This window comes from Thamnophis sirtalis, unplaced genomic scaffold (genome assembly GCF_051295495.1).
Source record: "Thamnophis sirtalis isolate CommonGarterSnake01/CBP01778 unplaced genomic scaffold, rThaSir2_p1.2 scaffold_3, whole genome shotgun sequence".
Taxonomy (NCBI): Eukaryota; Metazoa; Chordata; class Lepidosauria; order Squamata; family Natricidae; genus Thamnophis; species Thamnophis sirtalis.
In genome coordinates, this window is record NW_028261383.1 from 119,108,340 (window position 1) to 119,130,183 (window position 21,844).

General features: G+C 35.6%; 2 protein-coding genes across 3 annotated transcripts in view; one reads left to right on the top strand and one right to left on the bottom strand.

Moving 5' to 3' along the window:
* TBCD (tubulin folding cofactor D) overlaps positions 1-21,844 on the bottom strand; it is a 159,330-nt gene that overhangs the window by 85,101 nt on the left and 52,385 nt on the right. For both annotated transcript variants that reach the window (XM_087709819.1, XM_087709818.1), the window contains one exon: positions 21,086-21,180. In XM_087709819.1, coding sequence (XP_087565945.1) covers positions 21,086-21,180 — 95 coding nt within the window. The remainder of the gene's footprint in view (positions 1-21,085; positions 21,181-21,844) is intronic.
* Positions 9,208-20,433, top strand: ZNF750 (zinc finger protein 750). Its single transcript, XM_014065833.2, has 3 exons — positions 9,208-9,395; positions 15,404-16,995; positions 18,547-20,433. The coding sequence occupies exons 2-3, from the start codon at positions 15,587-15,589 to the stop codon at positions 19,250-19,252; spliced, it is 2,115 nt and encodes a 704-aa protein (XP_013921308.2). The 5' UTR covers positions 9,208-9,395; positions 15,404-15,586; the 3' UTR covers positions 19,253-20,433.

A 21,844-nucleotide genomic window follows, 5' to 3' on the forward strand; every position in this document is an offset into this window, starting at 1 on the left:
GCAGATTAAATGTTCACTGAACTATTTAAATCTGCAGGACTAGAGAATCATAACTGCTCTATATCAACTAACATGGTTTACACTTTGGAATAATTACTGTAATATACTTTTAGTAAAGAAAGGAAATGGCGCCCACTTCAGTATAGTATTATCTGTTCTATTTTAACTTCCAAAAATGGGAAGGAAAGAACAAGAAAAGAAAAGAAAAATAATGGATCTGATACAATTTTGATCAGAGTACTTTTCCAATAGTTAGTTTTAACCATTCAGTCGTGTCCGACTCTTAGCAACTTTATAGGCAAGTTCTCTCTGTATTATCCTGTCAAGGAAAGCTATGAGCATTTTGTTGATCTATTAGGAGGAGAGCAAATGATTAATTGGCTACTTTCTTTTAAGAAAACAATAAAAGCTAAGATAAAAAGTTGGTCTTTATTTCCCTACAGCACATAGCACGTCATCTGCTAAATTATGTTCAATGGTAGATTAACATTCCAGCTCTTGACAGCGTGAATCCCTAAATATATACAGAAGTGATCCAGAATATAGTAATTCTTATTTTCCTATGAATCACAAGTTTAAGACATTAAGCATTAAACTGATGTATTTTTGCCCCCAAAATTGCCTAGACTGGCAGACTTGCTCAGACTTGTAACATCCCACCAAAGTAGGAGATTAGAAGACATTAAGGAGGACAAAAGAGTGCTTCAAAAGGTGTTACACGTAAGTCAATGATTGTGCAAGCGGAACTGGAAAAGCACACAGGAAGGGATTGTGTAAAAACTTCACAACTTTGGAGTATAGCTAGTCTTCAAATAGTGTTTGCTATTTATCAGGATGTTAAAATGTAAAGTCTCTTTCAATTAAAACTCAGTGACTTCATCAAATGTAATTTAAAATGAGATATGCAAATGGAGATGTGCTGTATGAACAATAACTAAAAATATGTAAAAACCTGGCTACATTATCTGAAAGAAAGCAATAATATTGACTTTATTTAAAATTTAGAGACTGTCCGACTCCCAATGATTCTGGATGGCTTAAATTAAAAAAAAATATTGAGCAGCCTGATATATATCTTGTCTATTGAAGGACTATTACTCAGTTTCTTGGTTTCTAGCCTGGTACCTTAACCACTACTCCACAGAAAAAAATCCAACTGGGGTACAACTATCACCCAGCCCAAAGTCTGGGAGAATAACCAGTCTTCATCTGGATTTCTGAGGAGATAGCATTCCAGAAGCTACAACAGAGAAGATCTGTTTCCTCGATCCTATTAGATGAAACTGCTTAATTGATGGGATTCAGAGAACACCCACTCTGCTCAACCTCGCTTATCTCTTTTCTATTAGGCACGATATAATGACACTGTATATTTCTAAATCTCTATAATTTGTTAGTAATGAAAAAAAAATCTGACAAACTGGAATTCTACAGACAAATCTAAATATGGGAGCAGTAATTACTAAAACTTTATCAATGCCTTTGCCCACTAAATTGAATTGAATGTCAGAAGACATAGCCTGCTTTAAGAGGCATATTATGAAACCTATGCATTTTTAGCCAGATTTTTTTTCCAAATGATATGCCAAGACACACTAGTATTATTTCATACCAGTTGCATTGTACAAAATGTTGTTAACAATGATAACAATCAACATTGCATAAAACCTAGAATTATATCGCCTCCAATATGATTATTGCACTCATCCTCTTTTGAAGGGTGTCACCTATCAGGTGATTGGTCCATATAAATGTAACAATTATACAATACTGGATGAAAGTACAATTAGTTCACCTCAAGAGTGGAAAACAGCTACCAGCTTTTCTAGGTCAATTTTCCAGGACCAGTTATATCCATTAATGAAGAAAACAAGAAGCATCCTGTCTCCGAGGCTGTGCTCCCTGAACTTGCATATCCAGGTATTTTATTCTATTGCCTCCAGTTTAATACAATACCTACTGCACCTGCAGATTTTGTTCTACTTCAGCTACAGCCCAGTTGAGCAGGTCTGCCCAGAAGCTACCACTTCCAGGGAGTGGCTGGCTTTTAATAAGCTCTTAGATGCCCTGGGATCATGCCCAGAGGCCAGCATCACTTCCCTAGCTTTCTTCAGATTGACAAACATAAAAAAGAAACCAGATTAACTTTCTTAAAGAAACCTTTTTGACTCTCCAGAATCTATTGATTTCCAAGTAGTGGATACATTGGTCTCTTTATCAGCCTGCTTCAGATTAGCAATATTTGAAAAGTAAAGGTCCATGGCTTATTTTAAGTTACCTTCATATTTACTCTAATTCTTCCTTTAAAGTGTACACACTAGTCAATCCAATATTTATCAGTTTGGCTTACATGGATACAAACTAAAAGAGAAAAAGAACAAATTCCATGACAATCAGATTCTGGGATACTGTCACAATAAATACATGCTGGTTGCCAAGTACTTGAATTTTGATCATGTGACCATGGGGACCATGCTACAATGGTGGTTAAGCACAAGGACCTTAAATCATGTTGTAACTTTGAAAAGTTGTTAAATGAACGTTCATAAAGTTGAGGACTGCCTATATGGAAAAGTAATACTGGCAAAGGCAAAGAAGCAAGCACCAACTATTGCATTTAAAAAGACCTAACTATATGCTCAGCCTAGTTTATTTCAAAAATTCCTCAATTTTACCAACTATCTATCTTTGCAAAGATTTGCATTAGCTACAAATCTAAAGCTGACAAGGAAATAATATACTGTATCCCTGACACAAAACTCAGCAACTTTTATATCACAAGCTCCACACAAACAGAACTTCAGATTGAACAAACACCCACTAGCATGCATGAAGACAGATACCAATTAGGACATATCTATAGTTGTCACATGAAATCAGCACAAAAGTCAGCACAAAAAATGGCTAACTTAAATAATCAGGTAACAGATGTTTTACCTATTGAAGAGTAGAACTTTTAGGTTGGCCACCTAAAAGATCATTTTTAGTGTCATCCTGACTTCCTTTATTAGACTACAATCTGAAAGCAAGGCAGATCAACCAGCAACTTGTTTTTTCTTTGCAACATCCAAGTTGAACCATCCTACCATATTTCCCCATTTCCTTGCTATTCAATGTTCATTTCCAGGGTATTTTCTGGGTCTGACATATGTTGTCTTTCTATCATGTGTCTTAGCACTAAGCTTCAGTGTAACCAGATGTCTGGATTTCTCCCACATTTTTTTTAAAAAAAACAACCCTCTGGTTCTGTCTCAAAAAGAAAACCAAAGTAGAGTATTTTCAACCTTTCTAAGACAATCCCCTTAATTATGACCTTATTGACCAGGAGTAGTATTTATTTTAAAATTATGGAATCTAGGACAAATAACTTCTACGGGGCTCATACAATTAAATATATCATCCCATGTGGAATTTGTTTTTCAAAAGCAGCAAAGCAGCCAATCAGTCGCATGGCATACTTCATGTCTATGGAGATTCTCAGTCATTCAGGTCATGGTTGTCCCAAAGCTGCTTTTTCAAGAGGCAACTGGATTTTCTTTGTTTTTTTCCTTGAAAATGCTTCACTTCTCACAAAAGAAGCTTCTTCAGTCAGAACTGAAGAATACTTCTTGAGTTAGAAGTGAAACGTCTTCAAGGAAAAACAAAGAAAATCTAGTTGCCTCTTGAAAAAGCACCTTTGGCACATGGCATACGTCATTACTCCCCTTTGTCACCATAGAGCTGTTTCCTTCTCAAACACCATCCAGAAGGGTTAGTCGGACAATTGATCCAATATTGCAATATTTGTCCTACATGCTAACATCCCAATAGCTATATTTTATACCAACTGCATTCCCAGGTTGCCTTAAGAGATATTTTATGCATATATCACTAACAGATAATAGAACCTGCTTTTTACCTTTCATCTGCTTCTAACTTCTCCAATCTTCTATTTATGCCTTGAAACTCAACTTTTTACCTATATTTTCACATTTACATTCATCTTGTGCCTTCTCATCTGTGTGATCTAGTGCTTGATCTCAAGCTTCCCTGTATTCTGTTTTCCATCACCATCCACCTATCTGAGGAAAGGTTTAACATTAAAAAATACATTAAAATAAAATTATCTAATCTGAAATACATGTCCCTTTTTCAGTCATAATAAATAATAAATTGAAAATGTTATGTATTTGGGTGGTAACCTCAGAAGCTACAAGGCTTCTAAGATCTATGTCCGAAAGCCTAATTTTTTTGAAAAAGGATATGTAGCAATAAGAAAAAGTCTACCCCCCCCCCTCCAAACCATTTGTTGGAGAATAACAACAGGACTAAGAATCTGGCTTGAAACAAGATATCATTAAATGACAACACAAAACAAATAATTGTAATATCAACTACACAAAAACGAGGACAGGTTTTAATAGTTAAAAGTGAGCAAAGAGAGTAGTAGTTTACCTTTCTCTGCCAAGGAAAGAATGTGTTTCTCTGAAGAAGAATTTTAAAAAATAAAGCATGTTTCCAATCAACTATCATGTTTGATCAGGCTGCTTCTTTAGTGCTAACTGTAGGTACTATAGATAGTATATTTCATTTTGAATACAGTTTTAATTTTTAATTCTTCTTCATGGAAACGCATGCTTCCCTTGTCAAAGAAAGTCAAATTACTATTATTCTTTGTAAAACCATGCTACATAACATTTGTAGTAATTGCTTCCATTCCAGATAGGCACAACACTCACAGAGAGAGAACAAGGCCAACAGCATGAGAATCCTCCTCCTTACAGAAATTACATTTTAATATCTTAATATTCATGTTAACTTGATCACCTCTCCCTAAATGGTGTTCACAATCTCAAATAACATCCAGTTTCCACTGCCTCCCACCAACAAGCAACGGTAGGAAGCCCAAGTGGCAGGACAGCATCTCACTGCACTGCAGTCTCCACAATGCCATTCATTGCTTGTTAAGACCCAGTTTTACCTTTCCTCCAACGCTTATCTGTCACATCCATTCAGGTTGTGCAGAGAAAAAACACTAGTACAGGGAGTTGCTGCTTTAGTTATGACCATAGCAAGCAGAATGGGCACAAGAGACTGGCAACAGCAGGGGATTGTTCTGGCGTACAGAGCATAGAGAGGGAGAGATTCAGGGAGACCTAAAGCAGACAGCCCTTTAAATCTGTCCTTTGAGTTTATTTTTACAGTAAATATAACTCTAAATGTACATACCAGGACTGAAATAACTTTAGAAATTACTAAACATTTATTTTTATTTAAATATGTAATTTTGGAGAACAATATTCTGACTCGCATAATATCGTGCTAAATTGTCTTTCACTATTCTTGAGTACAACTTCTTACCATAATCCCCTGCTAGCAAATCTAATTGTTCTCCCTTTTCTCCTCCCTGTCTCCTATGGTGAGCCCATATCATGAGAGTTTACTTAAGATATCCTGTCCATTCCCTTATAAATAGAAAAAGAAATGAGTAAGGATCATTAGGTCCAGCATCTTAAACAAAAGTTTGTTTACTTTAAAGTAGTACATACACCAAGTTTTAGCAAATTGCTGAGGTGATTATAGATTTGAAAGCTGTAGGCTAGATATGGTGAAATCTCTTGTAGGCAGAAGCTGGTACATCTGAATCATCTATCATTATTTCTGCTATTAAGTACTGAATTCACATCCCTCCTTAAAAAAAAGAATACCACATCAAATAACAATAAATCAAATAAGAGAAATTCATATAAGGCTTGAACATATAATAGTTGCAAATATGAAACAAAATATTAAAATCAAAATGTTCTTAAGTTAAAACTCTGAATTTAAACCTTTCATCTCAACATATTCTTAAAGCAGAGGCGGCAAAGGAAGTACATTTCGTATCCTGGCACTGACAAAGTAGAAGAGTCCTTTCCACTAATATAACATTTGGATTACTGCAAACATGTGCTTCTTTAGAAGGGCTACTCCTTTAGGCTGTAATAGCCTGGCAGGATAATGAGGTGACACCGAAGGCATTAACAACACCATGGATCTTTCAGTATAGAACTGATGTGAACACAGTACTGTGTACTGATAAACTAGTTACTGTATTGAGTAGCAACTGATTTTTTTTTCAGATTCTCTTAAAGGTAGCCCCATATTGCAATAGCATAGATCCTGAAATGGAGTTGTAGTTGATACTAGGAATATGATTGCGTAAGCACTGCTATCTGGAACCACCACCACCCTAAAGTAATGCCAGATCAAGAAACACTCCTAGGTGGAAATCTGACAAGAGACATGCAAGCCCTTCAGAACAGGTTGAATCTTAATCTCCAAGCCTGATTTTCTACTGATTAACAATGCCTCTGTTCTGCATGTATTTAATTTGATTATGCCACTCAAATACAGCAGACAATACCAGTTACTTCTTTGGTGCTAGATGATGAAAAGCAGCAGAACCTAGTAGTTGTGCTTCTCTATGATTGCATGAATTGTTTACATTACATAAAACTAAACAGGTATTTTGAGAGGGAATTTAAATTACAGAATATGTGCTATCTGGGTTTCATCTATAAGAAAACACAAGGAAATGCTAAGTTGAGGCAAAGACTTGTGTATGCATCTCAACAGATTTCTCTACATAAATAACTTAAAAAGAAAGAAAGAAATGGCTTGCAGCACTTTTACTACTATTTATGTATCAATCTGAAAAGCAAACTAGATTTATCACTATTTGTAGATCTTTTCTTTTGAAAGCAAAATAAACACATTTACAAAGCACTGCTGCTAACCACAGTTTAACATAGTTTTGCATAGGCCTGGTGGCTCTCTCCTCATCCCCATATGTTGGTCTACAAGCAAACTCATGTGCTTTTTTATTTTCTGTAATTATTTATGGTCAAGAGAAGCCAGAGCAGGAATCTTGATTCCTTTAAGCTTCTTTATGATTTCCATTTTAATCTTCTTCTGAAGAAGAGTAGTCATCACTCTAGGTTTGAATGATATATTCATTAGAAAACAAACCAAGGACAATTTGAGGAAAATTGCTACTGGGTGTGTAGAAAGCTAAACTGTAGTTAGCGGCTGTTATATTGGAAAGCATCCCCTAGGTAAATAAAGAAAAATTATGCCACCTATTTTGTCTTCACTTTAAAATGGAAGGAGTAAAAGGAGACTGTATCATTGGCAAGACGTTCAAGAAATCACTTCTTGAATACTGCACTGATAATTTCATAGGGCATGAAACTTATGAGGCCAGACAGAGAATATTGCCAAATAAACAATATTATATTCAATTAGAGGGGCATTAAAATTACCATCATATTATTGAATCATACCCAAGCACAATTGCTTAAGCACATCCATTTTTGTAAAGCACAACTAGAAGAGCTCTTTTCATGTTAAAGGATCATATGGGGATTGTAAAAAATACTGTTAAGAAATACATATTTTTGAAAATATGGAGCAGATTCCTTTTTACATTTAAAAGCATACAATTCCTGGACCACACCCTGATCACTTCTCATTTGGGTTAAGATTAGAGTTTGGACTACTGCAATGCACTCTATATGGGCTGCCCTTAAAGAACATCTAGAGCAAAGATGTCAAACTCCCGGCCCACGGCCCAGAGACGTCACGTGTTGGTCACATCCATGCCCGGTTTAGTGAAGGGGAAAAGTCATGATACGTCACAAGATGCTGCATGATGCTGCAAGTTTTACACCCCTGATCTAGAGGCTTCAGTTGGCTCAAAACATAGTGGCATGCATGTGCAAATCTATATTTCTTTTGAGGGAGCTGAATTAATTGTCAATTTGCTTCTAGGTGCTGGTTATCAGCTGTAAAGCCCTTACATGGGGGTTATCTGATGGATCACCTCTCCCCAATTACATCTACCTGCCCCACCAAAACAGAAGTTGCAGGTCATAACTATCAAGGAAGCTGATCAAATGCCTGGTTTTGTTTCTGCCCTTGTGGATAGGGAAAAGTTTAAATTGTGGGTTTTTTAATTGTGGATATTTAATGTTGTACACATCTGAAATTACTGTGAGTTGCACAACTACATAATTTTGTATGTATAAATAAATCAATATCTTTTCAAATTTAGTATTAACTTTGGGTTCTAGCCTAGCTTTTCCCATAATGTTCCAGCTATAATGGACTACAATTCCAGTAATTACTAGACAAGATGTCATATATACCAGTGCTTATTTGGGATGATCAGAATCAAAGAGTCCATTCTATCTACAGTTTGCACATAGATTTGAAAATAAAAACCAATCCTTCCTTCCTTGCTAGGTTCTCTGAGAGGCGTCCATCAATTAGAAAAAAGATACTTCAGAGTGTCCCTGATGTTCCACCTGTTGCTCTGCTTAGTAGAATTGTATTATTAATCTATGCACTCAAGCAGCTTTCTGGCACTAAGTCCTAGCTCTAAGAATCAAACTATATTATTATTATTATTATTATTATTATTATTATTATTATTATTATTATTATTATTATTATTATTAACTATTCCATCTTTATCTCCTTAATAAATTTCTGTAGGAAGAAAAGTGCTGGGAATACAGAGTGCAATTAAAAATGGGTTGTGACAACAAATGAGCCTCCTGTAAAATTGGATGCTCAGGCACTAAATTGAGTTTTTTTTCTTTCTAGTAAGCCTAAACAACAGTTTATTCATACACACACACACACACAACAACACACAGTAATCATGTAATAATAATACAATTCTCATACAATATGCTTAGTGACTGTTCAACTTAATCCATGTCCTGCTGAAATGACTTGGTTCCACTTACAATCCTATGGCTGCCAACAGCTGACAAGCTTTGGCAGGTTTCTACAGCACAGAGTCTTGCTGTTTCTGGACAGAAGTTATCATGAGGACAAACACAGGGGGGAGGTGGAGGTGGAAGGTAGGTTGCAGAATACAAGTATTCTTGCTGAAAGACCAGGATAAGAAAGTACAAACCAAGTCATGTCCTGGGTTGCAGCCCGCAACAATCATTTGGTCTTAAGTTATAAACTCCCTGTTACTCAGAAATGATTTTAAACTGAGAACCGTGCCTGTGTCATGTTCCATTCCCCTTGACAGGAGGCTGTTCATCAGAGAGTGGCACAAATACTGCTTGTTGAAGGCAACAGACATGGCAAAAATTCTGCTCGATAGCTTGAATGCTGAGGCAACATCAAATGAAAGCAATAGAGGGAAACACATGAACTGTAGCTTCAGGCTGAAGTAATATCAGGTGCATCTCTACACCCTCAGGGCTTAACTCCTACACTTTTAAGTCCCTCCCATTGAAACAGCCTCCTTCAGTTTCACTTAATCAGGCAGTGAACAGGTACTTCTCTCTCAACACTGACAGCAGCAGTTTAATAGTTCCGAACAAGTTGGATCTGAGTTCCTGAACTGGCAGGTAAGTTAACTTTCAATCACTGAACAATTTACAAAATGATTTAAAAGAAAAGACAAGCATCTAACTAAAGTATGTTAGTTAAGTGTATTCCTTAGCATGTTCTGCCTTTCTGGCAAGACAGTTTTTCCAGTACAGGTGCATTATTCTTAAAAGCAGATTTATGATATAATGTGTAATTTGTTATTTAAACCTGTACAAAACCTTGTCTATTTACTATATTATTATATCCAAGCTAGGGTGCTGTTATAGCTGTTTTTAAGATGAATTTATTAATTTTCAGTGTAAAATACAACTTTTAAAATTCCCTCATTTAACACATTCAAGTGAAGTATTCTTACTTGTTTAAATATTTAAATGAAGAAGCCAAGTTTTCTGATGTATTCAAATGAGTAAAATATTAGTTGCTATGACAGTCATAGTTAAGACTTTGTTAAGGTGTGTGTGTGCGTGCGCATTAAATATGTGAGATAAAAGTATATTGTATTGCTAATTTACTTTGGAAAATAAATAAATGAATGAATACCTATTGTGATTAGTATAAAATGGACTTAAGTTGCTTTAAAAATGTAGAACCAAATAATTCTTGTGCTTGGAATTTATAAATGTAAAATCTTTTTTTCATTATAGTTCATGATGACTTTATATCCATCATCAAGCATGCTTTTTTATTTTTGTTAATAAAATCACTCATTTTAGTTTTAAACATTAGCAATCCAGAAGGGTGGAGTACCTAATCACTGGAAAATCTGGAATAAAATTCAGAAATCTCATTCTTGCAAAATGCTGGATAGGTGACAGTGGCATGATTTTAAGTTATGCAATAATGCCACATCACAATATTTTAATCATAGCATGCCCTTCTAAAATGCTCCACCTCAACAAAGACTCGTCACCTAGATCAATATCACAAAAAGAATGCTGCAACAGCAGCAGACCATATGCATAATGTTTCTTAAAAATGGTTGCGTAGCCAGCCATAGCTATGATATATTAAGCAAGATCATTTCACAAATGTACTCTAAAGAATATTTTGAAACAGCACTTTTTAATGTTTTTTAAAAATGAAATACTGTATATTGGGAAAGTATTATGATTATTTTTCAGTGCTGAATTCAAAATATTTACACAGGTAATAATAACAAAGGCTAACAAAAATTAATATAGATTTGTTTGTTTAAAAAAAAGATATATTTAAGGCCAAACAAGACTTCAAATTTACTCCCAAATCTATAAAAGCTCATCCTTTCACAGGCATGACCACTGCCAGTTTAATCGGAATAACCCAGAAACAATGCTAGAATCAGAAAATGTATGTCCACATGTATCTTACCTGGCACTAGCACTGTTTCAGTTTAGATTGTTTTGTTTCACAAAAATAGAAGTAGGAATTTCATTTTAACTCTATTAATTATATCTTCAGGTAATATTTCTTTTTTTAAAACTAGGAATGGCAATTCATGTTTTTATATACCAACCATAATTCATATTTATCACAAGCCTGTACCAATCTATAGTTAAAGTCATCCACGTTCATTCCAAATATGTTATGGAATACTTAAGACTGCAATTCTATATTTATTCGCAGCGAAATCAATTTAACAGCATACGTATATTATTATTTACATAGATTTTTGCTGTAAAGATTATTTTGTACCCGGTGCTTTCTCTATTTGAAATTATTATTTCAAAAAAGTTTGATTATTAAGTTATCTGTTATTGGAAAGATATGTCTTAGAAACTGAGATGCAAGTTTCCATACACATGATAAATATCCATAGAAATTCAAAGTTTCCTTTAACTCTGCAATAAATTAATAAAAATTTAGTTTTAGCAAGGAAACATGTACTACTTATTTTTACTTTTTTTTGTTCTTCAAGAATTAATGGTGCATACTGAGCAACCTTTTATTGTATTTCAGTATACTCTTATTTCAGAATACAAATTCAAACTTCTATTGGCTTTGTAAACCTTGGGGACAGTTTGTTGTGGCAACAGTAACTTGAAGTATTATTTGCACAGAGGCTTATAAATTAGTACAAAGGTTGGACAGAAACTGGTAGCACCTTTTCAGACTAATACATTTTGTTGAAAGGAATAAGTTTTGTGAATTGTAATTTCACATCATCAGATACTAATTATTTCATTAATAAAATATGTTAGTCTGAAAACTTGTTATCAGCTCCTGACTTGGCTACAATGGCTTACGATTTTCAAATAGCACCTATATTTAATGGCACTTGCTTGAAGTATTCCAAATTTGGAAATAGCAGCTGAAATACATAGCTTACTTCACACAAAGCTAGCACAAAGAGTACTTTAAGTATAAGCTGAACTCACCAAATCTTTCACTTAGATTATACAGCATTATCTAAATTTAAAATTACATTGTTCAAGCACTATTTTGCTGCTTTATGATGGGTATTTATTTTCTGTTAATATTGTCCAAATAAATTAGCGTGCACATAGAAATTAATTCAAGCAACTATGTCAGAAAGCTAATATATTAACATTCACTTGCTATTTAATTATCTTCCAAGCTGCAATACTATTTCTGTAGCTGAGATCCAACGAGTCACCCATACTAGGGCTTACGATTTTCAAATAGCACCTATATGTTTTTTTTTTTTTAATGGTTTTATTTGTATTTGTAGGCCGCCCTTTTCCCTGAGGGGACTCAGGGCGGCTCACAGAAAACCAAGGGAGGGGGGAATACGACATTGAGATTACAACACATAATAAAATAGCAAACAACATGCATACTACATTCGGGCGGGGTAACAGTCCTTATCCCCAGGCCTGACGGGCGAGCCAGTTCTTCAAGGCTATGCGGAAGGCCTGGACGGTGGAGAGAGTACGGATCTCTACGGGGAGCTCGTTCCAAAGGGTCGGGGCCACTGCTGAGAAGGCCCTCCTCCTTGTGGTTGCCAGCCGACACTGGCTGGCCGATGGAATACGGAGGAGGCCTAATCTATGAGATCTTATAGGTCGTAGGGAGGTAATTGGCAGAAGGCGGTCTCTCAAGTATCCAGATCCACTGCCATGTAGGGCTTTATGGGTGATCAATAGCACCTTGAAGCGCATCCGGAGATCGACAGGTAGCCAGCGCAGCTCGCGGAGGATAGGTGTAATGCGGGTGAATCGAGGTACACCCGCAATCACTCGCGCGGCTGCGTTCTGCACTAGCTGAAGTCGCCGGATGCTCCTCAAGGGCAGCCCCATGTAGAGCACGTTGCAGTATTCCAGCCTAGAGGTCACAAGGGCCCGAGTGACTGTTGTGAGGGCCTCCCGATTCAGGTAGGGTCGCAACTGGCGCACCAGGCGTACCTGGGCGAATGCCCCCCTGGTCACAGCCGCTATATGGTGGTCGAATGACAGCTGTGGATCCAGGAGGACTCCCAAGTTGCGAACCCTCTCTGAGGGGTGTAAATTTTGACCCCCCAGCCTGAGTGTTGGATTGCTGGTCAAATCTTTGGGAGGAAAACACAACAGCCACTCGGTCTTTTCCGGGTTGAGCACAAGCTTGTTAATCCTCATCCAGTCCATAACGGCTTCAAGCCCCCGGCCCATCACGTCAACCATATTTAATGGCACTTGCTTGAAATATTCCAAATTTGGAAATAGCAGCTGAAAAAGCCCCACCAAATTTGTCTTAAGCATCTTTTACATTCTAACCTGTATCAGAAGAAAATAAAAATTACTTTTTCATCTTTTATGGAACGGTATTCTATAAATATCACTAATAAACCAGTATGTAATGAATTAAAGGGAAGCAAAATTCATTCAGAATGATATACATTTTGATATTGTAAATGATGGGTCAATCTTTCATAATGAATAGAAAAATATTATGTTCAAAAGTAACAGGAAAAGGTCAAGTGACATTGTAAAATTTAAAGCAAAGTATGGTGTGAATTTTTATTCACAAGTATGAATTTAAAAATCCAGGAAGACCCACATAAAGTTTTATTGACATATATTTGTTTTTAAGGAATTACAAAGTGTATAGTTTAATTTACAATCACATGTATAATATTTTTACATTTAAAATATTAGATACTCTGTGTTTACTTTACTTTGTAGTTTAAACATTAATGGGAGAAAAGTTTTCAAGAAATTGTAAAGCCATCACTTCCCTGTATTACTGTAGTTTCGGGTAACAGATACAGTATGTGGTTTTGCAACAGTCATCATTTTGATAATAGTGCTTACAGTTCATGATGAAATCATCACTTTTTAGATCTCTGCCATAACACATCTATAAAATCATGAGAACATGACTCTAAGAGATTCTCACGCCTTCAGAATCAGTACACATAATGGAACAAGTTAATACAAGCCCGTCTGACTTATCTGCAGAGCAAATCACCAGCCTGTATTAAAAGTATCCATTTGTTTTATTTTCAAGAGAAAGCAAGTAGATTATGCCTCTATAAATCAATGGATGCTGGACTCTTATATTTTTATACCTTAGAGACTAGCCATGCTACACAACAGTGAGTTCTAACATAATTAGAAACCAACAAAGAAACTGCAACAAGATGTCATTTCATAACTTAACAGCAGACTCACTGTGGGATGTTGCAAATTATGCATACTAGCCGGTCCTTAAATATTTGCTTAGGCTGCTTAAAAAGCTTGTTTGCTCTCTAGTAGAGCTGGGTCAGCTCTCCAGGATGAAGTCAATCCCACTCCACCCTACTTCTCCCTAGCATGGAATCTCTTCCTCTTTCCCCAACTGGCTCAACTGGATTATACTCAAGCTTCTACTTTTGTTACCAGGACCTGCCTTCTCTTCACATAGTCTCATCCACCTACAGCTCCCTCTCCCTCTGCTTTCATCTAATCCCATCACATCCTGAGTGGATAGTCCTCCAGTGCTGTTTGTAAGAGTTCTCTTTAATTAATTCAACTAGAATTTCAGGTAGGAGACACCTCTGAACCTCAGGTCAGTTAATTAGGGTGCTACTCCAGACTTAGGTGCTTCCCCTTAGGGCAATCTTGTTTGTAAAGGCTAAGATTCTTCTAAATTAGCTTCACTTTTCTCATACTTCATTTGGATTCAGGGGCAAACCCATACAGTTAAGTCTGTGTATGGCATCAAATTATTCAGGATGGCAAGAGCCACAGCAAATAATGAAGAACTCTTTTACAGTGAGAAATGTGTGGCAAAAAGGTCAAAGAGATTCAGTATTCATACTAGGGCAGAATGATCATTTCACATATAAATGACTATATCTCCTCTTTTAGAGAGAACTATGTCTTGCCCAGGAAAGATATTTTAGAACTGGTGATAACTCACTAAAATATAAATGCAAGATATATCAGCAAGGAGAAATAAAGACTCAATTCTATGTTGTAGACCTGAGTTTTCTATAAGAGTGTAGCACCACTGTGATGGGCTGATTCATCGTGTTCTAGCACCTTTGTCTTGACATCTAAATTTCATTCTACTCAAAGATAGTATACTGGGAATAATCTTCATTCTGATGACCTACTTATACCCTTCTCCAAAGATTCTATTTCTCCACTCGGTTGTTCAGTTTTGTTCAGTTTCAGCTGTTTCATGAATATTTTCATTTGTATCCCAAAACATTTGGCCATAGCATAAATATCATTTTCAAGATATAAATCTTCCAGAACAGAAAATGACCCATAGTCTTCAGGTACATTTCGGAGAACAATGGAAAATTCAGAGTCAGGATAATGTAGCAGTTAAGATTTTAGACTAGAAACAGAGAGATTCAAGTTCAAGCCCATTCTCAGCCGTAGAAACTCAATGAGTGACTTTCATACCAACCTAACCGACAAGTTGTTGCTGTGGAGAAAAACAAAGTAGAAATGCTATATATTCAGCTTCAGTTCAGGAGAAAAGGTGGGATAGTTACATAATGAATATATTCTAAATAAATAAATGACAGAATGTCTCAGCCCAGAAGACAGAGATGTGCATATCCTTGATCCTTATAAAAAGGACTTTAATCTTTCTAACACTATCTTTTGTATTACAGTTTCCTGTTTGCAAACGCCGTTCTTTCCTGACATTTCCAAAACTGCCTTCATATCAAATCTTTTGGAAAGTCTTTCTTTGAGCTGGAAGAAACATTAAAAAGCACAAATTAATTTTAAACGAACTAAAGCTCTGTTAACGAATTGCCATAAGGACAATCCTAAAGGTAACATCCAACTAGAAGATGAGCCTTCTCAAAGAGCGCAAACCAAAAAAACCTCATTATATCCCCAGACCTCCAGGAAAACCATTTAAATTCAAGTGCTTTCAGTGCCCCTTTACCTGCAATGAGAAATCACATCTTTTTAACCATATGAAGTATGGGCTTTGCAAAAACTCCATTACGCTGGTGACAGAACAAGATCGTGTTGTCAAATGTTCAAAGTCAAATTCTTTGGAGACTAAGCAGATCACTCAGGTAGACACTGCAGCCAAACCAACTTCTTCCAAGGTCCTCTCAAATTTTGATTCTAAACCTCAATATGCATTTGTCAAAGATGACTCCAAGGAAAATATGGAAATTCAAAATCAAGTGACAAATATATCAGTGCATGGACCAAAACCACCCACTGAAAAGGAACTAACTCTTCTTTGTAATGAGGAAGAAAGTACAATCAATGTGCAGTCTGCTCTTGAAGGCATCGTAAGGCCTTCTGCATTTGTTCCAGTGGGAGAGCATCGGCACAATAAAGACAATAATGATATGTCTCAATTAAGTTCTCTTTCCGATTCAAATAAAGGCTCACCCTTTCCAACAAAGTCAGCCTTTCATGCTCCAAACAATCTATGGAAAACAGATGGTACAATTATTAGTCCAGAGTTTACTCATAAAATTACACCTGCAAAAGGTTTCGCTTCCATTCCATCTTATGTACAACCCATGATTCCAGAATATTCACCTTCACTTTATGAACATGGATTAGCTATCTATGCACCTTATTTCCTCTCAGGAAACTCTCATGAGTGTGAAAGTTCAGTGTTGTCTGTCTACAGCTCTCAAGATCAAAGACATTTTCTTCCTCATCCAGGACCACTTCCTAAACCAATCAATCCAGCAACATACGAGCACTACCGCTTATTCCAGCCATATCGTCCAAATCTTTCAGTGCCATATGGATTTTGTAGACCAACAGAATCAGCATTTTATAGGCTGCCACACATTGCAGATATTAACAGAGACACAAATTCTCATTTGATGGAGGAAACAACCTTGCTATATCCGCATTCTTCAAGTCCAGCCAGGTTATCATCACAAAATTCTCATAAAAAAACAGATGACTATGAAAAGGAAATCCCTATGCTGCATAACAAAGGTCATTCTAAAGAAGATCAAAATGAAAGAGAAAATGCCAAAATGAGCCCTCGTGCTGGAAGTGCAGCAACTGGATCCCCAGGAAGACCCAGCCCAACAAACTTCACTCAAACTAGCCATGGTTGTGAAGGCCTATTTGATCTTTCTAATAAGTCATCTTCAGTTATTAACAAATGTGATCAACATGAAGAAAGTTTTACAGCATTCAGACCAGTGAGGAAAAGTACAGATCAATCTCCCCCGCCTGTATCAAAGGAAGACAAAGGAAATTCTCCTAAAAGGTAAAATGTCAAATCCCCTTTTAAAACTTTTTTTCCTGCTAAGCAAACATGCCCTCAAGATACATTACATAGGGCCTCCTAGGACATATTTCATTACTTGTCAAACTGGAAAACACACGGCAACTAGGAAATACATGGGCTGCAACTATATATAGCTGGGTGGGAAAGTTTATTTTAAAAGAGGGGGGAATATTCTTACAAGGGCTACATACCAATGAGCAAGGCTATCCTAATTCGAACTTTTTTTTCTTCTTGTTCATCATTACCTCTTTTTTGCTTGGCTCTGGACTAATAATTTGCAGTTCTGAGTGCTGAATGAGAAAAGACATTTCTTTTCTCTCTATCTCATGAAAAAGCAGATAGGACAGCAGGGGCTTTGGAGGGATAATGGGGAAGAATACAGTCAATGGACTTGTACTTTTGCCTTTCAAAGAAATGTCTTGGTCTAATTTATTCTATACTTATTGTCTTATTATCCTAAATTAAATTAAATAAGGGAATGGTATGCATGGTAAATAACAAGATAACACATGAAAGATAGGAATTATAGTAAAAATATTGTTGTACTAAATAAACATGCCAACTAGAGTACAAAATTATAAACTCCTTTTTTGTTTTTATTTTATTCTTTACTTTATAACCTAACCTAATGCATATTTATGCACATATAAGCATCATGCAAATAGTGAATGAAATATTTAAGCATACACAGTATTGCTAATTTAAATGTTGCCATTTATACAGTTATTTATACATACAATGCCATTTACTTTATTTATATTATACTTATTCACCATTTTTTACCCAAGGCAGTGTATGAGAACAAAATTATATAAAGGTAGTAATATGATGCAAACCCAGTCAATATAAACGAACGCCAGAAAAATCTATGGAATAACAAAACATTTTGATTAAAATAGCAATATAATTAGGATTAATCACTGAATATTTCATTTCATGAAAAAGATTTTAGACCAGCCTTTTAAAAACTTTTTATTCTGTAGGAACATTTGAAATAACTTTTAGGTCTCAGGGAAACCCCTGCATATATTTTTTTTTACAATAAGCAGAATATAACAATGGCCTAAATGGCCTCTTCCCATTCTGTGCTTTTAATGTCTCACTTCCAATAATCCTTATACAATAGGCCTTATTTTTAACAGAATTATTGGAAAACCCTTGCTACATTCAGATGCCTATTGATAAACTATAGTACTTAATCAAAATGAAATATATATTTCACAGTATATACGATGCACAGATTGACTTCATAATTTTTTTATGTAATCATCTTAGCTTCTCGCTAAAATAAGCCAAAATGTATGAACTGCTCACGACACCTGAGATTTAAAACTATGCCATGTGTGCAAAAATATTAACCACATAAACAAATGCATACATAACAATGGGGAGTGTGTCTGTATGTAACAACAATATAATTTTTCTAATAGCTTATATACAAGTAATTTGTTTCATTTCTAATTCAAGATATCTACCCCATTTAAGTATTTTGCCAAATTACACAATAACATTTTCCATTTTTCTTCTCAGTAGTGACATCGCTAATGAAAAGGAAAATGTACAGCATGGAAATGATAGTAATGAGGATCCTTTGTCCAGTTCCGAAGATGATTCAGATGATTCACCGCTTAATCTTTCCAAGAAGCCAGATGCAAACTTAGTCGATGCACATACGTATACAAGCACTTTCCCAACAGAAAACCAGACCTGCATGGAACTGCAGGAAATGCCTTTGAACCTTTCAGTGAAGGACAACTATCATATAAATGTATGTTTTCAGAACTCATTATATGAAACTAAAGATTATAATCTTCAAAAAGCTGAAAATAAAGATTTGGGGACAGAAATATGTAACCCAAAGAATCAAACAGATAAAGGTTCCTTCAGTAAGCCTCTTACTGTGATGCCTATAAAAGAAGTGGAGGAACCAAGGACAATTGAGAGTTGTGATGAGCAGAAACAAACTGCAGCTGTTGCCCTGTGTCAATTAGCTTCCTACAGTCCAAATACAGTCCAAAAAGAGAGCGCAGAGAAAAATAAGCAAGAGATCAATTCTCAATATGCCGAGTCCATCGCTGAACCATCCGAAACCCAGAACGATCATTGTAAGAAAGCAAAAGGACAAAAAAGGACCAATCACAGAGAAGCAACAAAAGTACAACAAGGAACCAAAAGAGTAAGAATAAATGAATGCAGTCGAGTGTTCACTTTGAGAAAGAGAACAAGGATAGCATAATATTGTTCCACCAAGTAGAGTTCATATGTACACTATCCAACAAAAATACTAAACATTTTTTTCAGTACCAAAATTTTATTTTTACTTTGCAGATTCATTTATTCTGTTCAATTGAACTATGTAAATATTAAAATGTCTTGTATATACATTTTAAAGTAATTGAACATTTAAATGTAAGACTGAAGCTAAATGATAATTTCTTAAATGCACTATTGTACAAACATGTTTCATAAATGCACTATTGGGAAAACAACTTATTCCAAAAATGAGCTGTTAGAAGCACATTCTGGATATTAGAGTGTTTTATGTAGCTCTAACTAACTTCATTTTCAAATCTTTTTGTTTTATGTTTTTTATTGTCCAGTGTATTTTTGTTGTTTTATCAATATTTTAAGAATGAAAATTTCCAATTGCTTAAGCTTAGTGTTATTGAATTTTCATTGATAAAATATTAGAGCACTCATATTAAACCTTTCTAAATTACAGTTTTGGTATTGTGTTTTTCTCAAGTTGAATGGCCCAATATAAAAATGTTATGGTCCAAATTTTAAGTCCTAAATTAATTGAATTAATTAAAATGTAGGACTTAAACAAAGTAGAGACCCAACACAAATGCTTACATATTGGATAAACTGCAACTTCAGGTCCCAAATACTGAGAGAAATGCGAATCAAGAAATTATTTATTTCAACCCATATTAGAAGGAACCCTATGTTGTGAATTCTATATTTTGCATCCATATGAGTTTGTAGCACTAAAGAGATTGTATACTATAGGTATCAGTGAATGTTTCATAGACTTGTTAGTAATGATTTACCATTTCACGTGTTACCGTAATTTTTCCTCTTTTTACAATATTATTTATACTGTAGCAAAAACAGCTTGCAAAGGCTACAGATAACTTTTTATCATGAATATTCCTCAGAAAGTTACAACGTAATGTATCTTTTTAAGTATCAGTTTGTAACAATGTTTAGCTGGAGAAAATTAGATCATTCTATTTCTGATTCATGCCAATGTTGTATTTGTTTGGTATATATTTCATTTCTAGTGTAAAACTAATTTTTTTAAAAAATGCACAAAAATCAAATATGTATCCTAAGAGCTGTATTTAAATGTTATTTATGTACATATGGTGAATATTTTCCAGTAAAATATACCTTTCTGTGTAATTTACTGAAGTATATGCATTCTAGTATATTTCATCCTAAAATACATCTTTCTTTCTTGTTATATTTTTATCATCAAAATTACAAAATTCAAAGAAGTCCTGGAAAATGTAAATCATAGCAACACATTTTTCTTTTGATCAGAATTGAAGAAAAGTCACCTTGTTCAAGAATCACTGTATTTACATGGGGTACAATTGGAATGTATAAATAGTGTGACCATTATCCACAGCCATTAAAATGTCATGTTTTTAGAAGACCTGGCCCATGTATGATAAGTGATTAATGAAGATTGTACAGGTAGTTCTTATTTAATGATGGTAACTGACAACTTTTACTAAAGGAGACAATTAGTGCTTTTATTATCTTAAATAATAAGAAAGGAACATCCGGGTGGCCAGGATATAAATTTCCCTCAGACTCTGAAAATACAAACAACTACATATGGTGCTATAGACTACAGTGACTGATGGTAACCCCTCCCCCTAATGAGATGTTTTGCACAACAATGGCACCCCCTAACCTTTGGAAAGCTAGATTACTACCTACGCAGTCTTAGCCAAAAGCTGGTTCAGATTATTAACATATAATTCTACCAAATCAAAATCTAACTTTATTTTGAGGGGCTTTATTTTTGGTTCAGCTCAATTTAGAAAACACTTACCATCTGATAGCCGGGAAGGTAGTAACAAGCCTCTTCTTCCTAATTCAGCCAGTGCCAAACATCCACCATGCCACGTATTATCAGTTTCCTGAAAACTGCAGTTTTAGAAAACAGGATTTTAAGATTATTTTTCTTAATTTTTCTTGACTATTGCAACGTGCTCTACATGGGGTTGCCCCTGAAGAGCATCTGAAAACTTCAGTTGGTGCAAAATGCAGCAGCCTGCATGGTTTTGTGCAGACCTCGGTGTGCACATGTATCACCTCTCCTGTGGGAACTGCATTGATTGCCGATTTGCTTCCAGGTGCAATTCAGGGTGCTGGTTGCACCTTTAAAGCCCTTCATGGCTTGGAAGCAGATAATCTGAGGAATCATCTCTTACAGCCACATGTACCCGACCCACTAGAGTGGAGAGGCAAGGAATGTTGCGGACCCCATCCCCATGGCAGATACATCTGGCGGGACCCAGAAGAAAGGCTTTCTCTATGGTGGCTCCCTCTCTCTGAACATTATTCCTCCAGACATTAGACTGTCCCCCATTCTAACACTCTTTTGGAAGGTGCCGAAGATGATCAGTGGGCCTGAGGAACCCAGAGCGGGATGGAGTCCATTAAATGGTTTGTGTGTTGTCACCAGGATGGGAGGGAGTTATTATTTTATTTATTTTGTTATTATTTTTTATTTCTTTTATATGGTTTTTATATCAGTGTAAGCCACCTTGAGTCACCATGAGCAAGTAAGTGGCAATATCAATTTTCT

Bases quoted from the DNA above. Each gene is read 5' to 3' on its own strand.
- ZNF750 (XM_014065833.2), top strand. From the start codon at position 15,587: ATGAGCCTTCTCAAAGAGCGCAAACCAAAAAAACCTCATTATATCCCC. The intron at 16,996-18,546 runs GTAAAATGTCAA...TTTTCTTCTCAG, and splicing joins AAAGGAAATTCTCCTAAAAG to TAGTGACATCGCTAATGAAA.